The sequence below is a fragment of the Taudactylus pleione genome, unplaced genomic scaffold (genome assembly GCF_031769625.1).
Source record: "Taudactylus pleione unplaced genomic scaffold, aTauple2 ptg000012l, whole genome shotgun sequence".
Classification (NCBI taxonomy): Eukaryota; Metazoa; Chordata; class Amphibia; order Anura; family Myobatrachidae; genus Taudactylus; species Taudactylus pleione.
Genome location: NW_028284415.1, coordinates 7,048,355 through 7,054,956, shown reverse-complemented (window position 1 = coordinate 7,054,956; position 6,602 = coordinate 7,048,355). Strand labels below are relative to the sequence as shown.

At 42.6% G+C, this 6,602-nt stretch overlaps 1 protein-coding gene across 1 annotated transcript; it reads right to left on the bottom strand.

Moving 5' to 3' along the window:
• Positions 1–1,652: 1,652 nt before the first annotated feature.
• LOC148542433 (E3 ubiquitin/ISG15 ligase TRIM25-like) lies at positions 1,653–4,912 on the bottom strand. The gene has a single exon (XM_088468589.1). It carries the CDS (start codon positions 4,745–4,747, stop codon positions 3,167–3,169), a length of 1,581 nt encoding a protein of 526 aa, XP_088324715.1. The 5' UTR covers positions 4,748–4,912; the 3' UTR covers positions 1,653–3,166.
• Positions 4,913–6,602: the final 1,690 nt, after the last annotated feature.

Here is a 6,602-nt window from a genome sequence, read left to right as displayed (position 1 = left end):
AGGCGTATGTGCGTGGTAACAGGGGAAGGTGCTTGAAAACGGGGAGTGGAGATTAGAACGCAGGCGTGCTTAAAGGTCAAAACGGGCGTTTTAAGGGTGTGCATAAGTAATACAGCAGCGTCACTGGATTATTTTATAGTCAGAACTGCTCGCAAGATTGCGGTAGGAAAAACCAACCACAAGAATAGCGAGCAGTTCATACGCTGGTCGATGTACTCGATTAATCAAATAAATAGCGGACATGACGTAGGATGCGAGCGACTAGGGGGCGTATTTTACCAAAAAACGACCGCATGTATTGTTCGCTCGTTCAGACCTAGAGGTGTGAACAGACCGCAAAGAGCGAACGGTTCATTTGAATAGCCACCCCCTTTTTTCTGAACGAGCAAGCGCAAATAGCGTCCGGCTCTGAATGAGGTCCCAAGTCTCTACCCTTGGCTCAACTGACCTCTCCTTAGATTCTGTTTCTGTACTTCTCCTTCACTACTATACCAAGTATACTATATTTGATTACAATATCAAGTAACTAAATCATTGAATTGTGATGTCCGGTGGGCAAAAGTCCCCTCCCTCTCATTTACAGAGCAGAGGTTCATAAGCAGAACGCAACTGAAGAGGTCAGAGGCACAGGCAAAGATGCAAGGTCAAAAACTATTCAAGCTGGCAGGGAGTTTTTACTCTAGGGGGTAAATTTACTAAAGTGAGAGTTTTTAGAAGTGGAGATGTTGCCCATAGCAACCTATCAGATTTTAGCTATTATCTTCTAGAAGGTGCTAGTTAAATGTTAAGTAGAATATGATTGGTTGCTATGGGCAACATCTCCACTTCTAAAACCTCTCACTTTAGTAAATTTACCCCTAGGAGAAAGACAAGGAGCTGACACAGAAGTAATTGAGTGTGGAGTTTAAATAGGGTAGCAACATTTGTGATTGGCTTCAGTGGTCAGCTGAGAGAAATTTGGAGAGCTGCAGCTGTGTCAGTCTCCACCAAAATGGCTGTGCACATAGGGAGGAGACCAAAACTGGAATTACACCAAGATAGTGGCGCTCAGTGGACAGAAGGGTACCAGGGGAGACTTTCGCTCCAACAATACCAGCAGCTTTCTATCAGACCCAATGAGTCACTGTCGCACAATGGAGCTTGACAGAAGCCTTGAGCCAAATAGGTGCGCACACTACACAATGTGTTCCCAGCACGACATCGCTGGCGACGGGACCCAGCATGTGGGTCCGATGGGGGAAAATTACGTGTCATGCTGCATTCTGCGCAGCTGAACATCGCAGTATATCTGGAGGCCATTTACAGAATGTGACCCTAAAAGGTAATTTCAATTAGCCGCAAGGGTCCAAAGTGTACTAATGCTATGCGGGTTATTAGTATAGGAAAACTTTAATTATATTTGTTCACATCTCATTGAGGGGCAAGAAAACATAAACAAGGTTTTCCCTACCCTTGATAACTGGAAATGTGCACAGTCTATACAAGTATTTGACAGACCTTAAATACACTTTCTGCCCCAGACTCTATGTTACAGATGGAATAGAAAATACATGGGCTTGCTGACATAGCATTTACTTTAATGTTATTAACAAACTTATAAAATAACAATGCAAATTGGAACATCCAAATTACTTTTTAAAGTAGAAGCAATCATATTGCTGTATTTGAAAGGTCTACATCATCAGCTTGGCTGAAAGCTACCATGACTTTGTCTGGCATTATAAGTGCTGTACATACTGAAATAAGCAAAGAGGATTCAAAGATAATTCAATGCTGCAAACATGTAAGCTTACTTAGGGCCTGATTCAGAGTTGAGCGCTAATATTCACGCAGCTGTGTTTTTCGTAGCTGTGCATGTGCAAAAATATGGTAATGCAGCAGCAACAGCGACTTGTACTGAGAAGCCCACCTGAGCCATTGCAGCTGTCCGCAGCTGTGTATACATACACAACATCGTACGCAGATCAGGAAAACATTGACTCCTCAGGTAAGTCTCTGGTCACTCAGACACCAAAGCCATCTTACCTGCGTACGGGATCACAGACGCAGAATGTGACATGCCCCTAAAACGATCAAGACACGCCTGCGTTTTTTGACAACACTCCCCATTGCCACACAGGCAGTCAGCCACACTACGACTAAAGACTGGCAGCGTGTGACTACAGTAATGTGTCTTGATGCATTTACAGTGTGACTCATGTGTATTGGCAAAATGTCGCTTCATGTGCGAAAATAGCGTCCAACTCTGAATCAGGCAATAAACATAGTGCAAGAAAACACAATTCACACTACAACATGACCATTGCATTTAAGGGTTAAGCATTTTTAGACATTTTGTTCAGAGATGGGCTTCTATCCAGCCTGGGAGTACTATCAAAGTATTTGTTTTTCACCAATAACAAATTAATTATCTGTTAATAACTTTGTATGTAGACAATTGGAAATAGCCTTCATCTGTAACAGACAACATTGCAGTCAGGATTTCACATATGAAATATCAGGAAAGATGGTCTTCTGTATCTCCCCTTTATCAGGCTGAGATATCAGCATTAACCCTTTCAACACACATCAGCAAGCCTCTTCTTTAGTTGCTGAGTACAGATCTCAATTACAGACATGTCAATGTAGGTTTGAGTATGTAATACGTATATAAAGAGGCGAGTTAATGCTGGCGACTCAGATACAGATGTGTTTGGCTGACTTATTGTATTATGTTTACCCATATCATCACAGAAGGAATTCTGAAGAAATCGGCTCAGTTTTGGTGACCCAACAGTGAAGTAGAGCTGTCAGATATTCATAGAACTGCTGGATCCACTAACCGACCTCTGTCTAGGAGATCATCGCCGTGTATGCACAGTTTATGTCTTGCTAATGAGCACAGATTATTGGGAACAAAGTCAGTTCTGAGTGATGTGCCACCAGACATTACCTCGTTGCACAAATTACCATTTAATACAGTAGGAAATCTTTTCTGATTTTCCTGCGAACCTCTATGGGTATGTGGAAATTTAAGCAAATACTGGTAACAGAGTGCCTTCGCTTAACTGCTTTGACGGCACTCAGAGCACATCGCTTAAATATGAATTAACCTCGGAGTCATTCAGGGAAGAAAAAGGCCAAATTACCTTTTTTTCATAGTCTGAATACTTGTCGGTAATCCTTCCTAGCTCTTAATTCTTACCGCGTCACCCCATACGTAAAACACAGCATGAAGGGGCTCGCTGAAGATGGCAGTGAATGTGTACAAGTGTCTGATAGGACCTCGTAGTTCATAAAAAGATAGCTGCCCAGCCTCATAATCCAGATATATTCTGAAACTCTGACAGGAAATGTAGTGAGATAATTGGCTTACGTCACTGGAATGTATCACTGAATATTCATTGTTAAATTTACACAGACCCCAGGACTTGTTATTGTTTCCAATATATGACTGAACGCCTTTTCTATCTATACTGGCATAGCACATTCCTACCATCCAATCCCCTGATTCACTAGTCTCCACTTCCCAGTAATGTCGTCCTGAGGAAAAACTCCTGGTGCCTAAAACCTGACAATACTGGAATCTCTCTGGTGTTTCTGGGCGATACTGGTTTAGTTCTGACCAAGATACAGTTTTTAAGTCTCCGGATACAGCCACATAATTACCCGCTGTGTTTACATCAAGTAATATGTCCAGTGATTCTGACACATAGATTCCTCTCTTTACACCAGTCATTATATCAGATAAACCTGTGTGTAACATCACTGAGATGAGACCCTCATCCAGATCACCTACATTATGAACTTTTCTATCATCTCTTTCCCTGTCCTCATTATCTCCCTCCTCAGTATCACACAAGTCACCTCTGTAGGATTCATGTGCATGTAAAATAGTTAGTGGATCAGTCATGTTACACAGCTCCTCAATGTGACGCATCTTCCTAGACAGCTCGTTCTTCTTTATCTCCAGCTGCTGAATGAGATCAGAGACTGTAAATGAAACCTGCTCTTCCCAGCTGTAGATCTCATTCAGGACTCTCTTCTCGAGGATGTACAGCTGTTCTCGAATGTCCCTAAAAACAACATTGACTTGTTTTGTCACACGAGATGCTTTTTCTTGCACATCTGACCTGCATTTTTGCAAACTCCTGACTCTTTTCTCAGTCCTCTTTTTCTTTACGGTCAACTTATCCAGTACATTTCTTAACAAATCTCGCTTTTTCTCAAAAGCTGTATTTAAAGGCTCCACAAAGTGTCCCATGTGTTCACCAAAAGCAATACAGGACACACAAATGCAAACACCATCCTTAGAACAGTAATACTCCAGGATCTTCTTGTGGATGGAGCATTTCGTGTTCCCCAGGGAAGTGGTGGGATCAGATAAGACGTGTTCTGCTGACTTGCTGTGTACTCTCAAGTGATTTTCACACAGGGAAGCCTCACACATCAGACAGGATTTAATAGCAGGTACAGGAGAGTGAATACAGTAAGTACAGAAGATCTCAACCGTCTCATATTCTGACTGGGAAGAGATTAAGCATTCTGCTGTGTTACAGAAATGCATGTTCTTGTGCAATGTTGGTCTCTCCGGAAATCTTTTCTTGCACTCAGGACAGGTATAAACTCCAGACACTCCCTGTGTATCCAACACATGATCAATACAGACCTGGCAGAAGTTGTGTCCACATGTCATTGTGACTGGATCTGTATAAATGTTCAGACAGATGGAGCAGTTCTGTCCCTCTTTGAAGTCAGCAGACGCCATAATTAAAATCAGGAAGTGTCTTTTTAGCTTTGAAAATCCAATTTGATCAGCAATGTTTGTTCCACCCACTAAAAATCTTAATTTATCGTAACTTTTTTTTTTTAATTAGATTTTCCTGAAAAAATGCAGCATATTTTCCCTGCAGCTGCCGCCTGCAGATACTGAATGCACAAGCCGTACCTTTTTTTTCCTCTCTCTCTCTCTGTGAGAGCGGAACACCAGACTGTCAGCTGCGTTGAATATCGAGCTGTTGCCAGCAAAGTGCGCCATCTTGTGTAAACACAGCAGATGACTGTGAGTTGGATCTATAAAAACAGCACAGAACACACAATGTTATACAGAGTATAAAATATGGTCTGTTTCTGTATATTCTGTTTTTGTATAGTCTTCTGGTTAATCTTTGAAGAAATATTAAATAGGAGAGGCATTGGAACTAATTATTACTAGTACCTTTACAACTCTTTTTTTCTATTCATGAACTAAACTGATATATTGAAATATATGTTTTTTTACACATTTAAGAAGATTACTTTTTATGAAAATCTTTCAGTAATTAAAGATTCAGGGGCCTATTTATCAAGGTGCTTTTTTCATAAAATTATGCAGAAATATACAGATTCTGCATACTTTTATATATCAGCGCTATGTACTAAAAGCATAATGCAAAAGGCTAACGGTGCAGATTGCAGTCCTTATTATTTTCAATGGAGAATACGATCTGAGCCCTATGTACCAAACTCTGAAAAGTGTAGCTTTAGTTTGACCCCGCTGGTTTATGCCAGCCTCAAACAGCTTTAAGCCTATAGAGACAATCTCACAGAAGAGGGATCTTACAATCCTCCCGCAGCCTCCGCACGGCTCCAGAAACTGACACTGCATGCATGCACAGTGTCATATTCCCCTGAGGAGTCTTTCAAAAATGTGAAAGACCCCACCGATATGCCGGGGATGTAACTTGCAGGAACAGCGGTTATCGCTGTCACTGTCTCTGTGAGTTAACTTACATAGTAGGGATAATCATGTAAAAAAATAAATATCCCTGCTGTGATGTACAATAATAAAATTGCGGCACTCCCACGATTCTTAGTACATAGACCCCTAATACCCTTTTCAGACATACAGCAAAAACCCAGGTTTTTGGACCTGAACGTGCATCAACCTGGGTTTTTGCTATTTGTAAACAGAAACTACCTGGGTCGAAGTCCTGGGTCCATGACCCTGCTCTGTACCAAGGTTTTTCCCAGGTGAAACCCGGGTAGGCTCTAGTGTGATAGCATCCAACCCAGGTTTTTAGACCCGGTGTCACAGCCAGAGTTGTTGTACCTGGTGAGTCGCGGTCTCTGCCTGTGCTTTTGCTTTGGCGTGGTCCTACCGATGGGGGTGCTGGTGTCTGGAGGTTGGCGCTAGGTGCACATGGATGTCTGAGGGGTACAAGCCATGTGGTGACAGGTAAGACTGGCAGCGTTGCCACGCTGGGGATTGCTGGGCGCCGCCATCTTGGTTTTGGGCATGTGACCTGAATGGGCCAATCAGGTTGGAGCATCTTGTGTTTACTCTCAGAAGCCTATCATGCACTTTCCCTTGGTCCTTAAGGGTGTTCAGCACGCCCTCTAGTTGCCAGTGCAACGTATATAGCAGTGCTCAGTTTCCTGCTCTGTCTCCATCACAGGCTGTTCCCGGATACCCGCATCTAGCCTGCTATACCCTGTTACTCACCTTACAGTTTGTGAACCCTCAGCTCTCCAGACTCGGAACCCACTCTAGTGCTTCAGATCTCTGTTCCTCAGTCACACCTCCATTGGACTTTGTTTTCTCTGCCTGACACTTGTTTCCCAGCCTCACTAATTGGACTTTG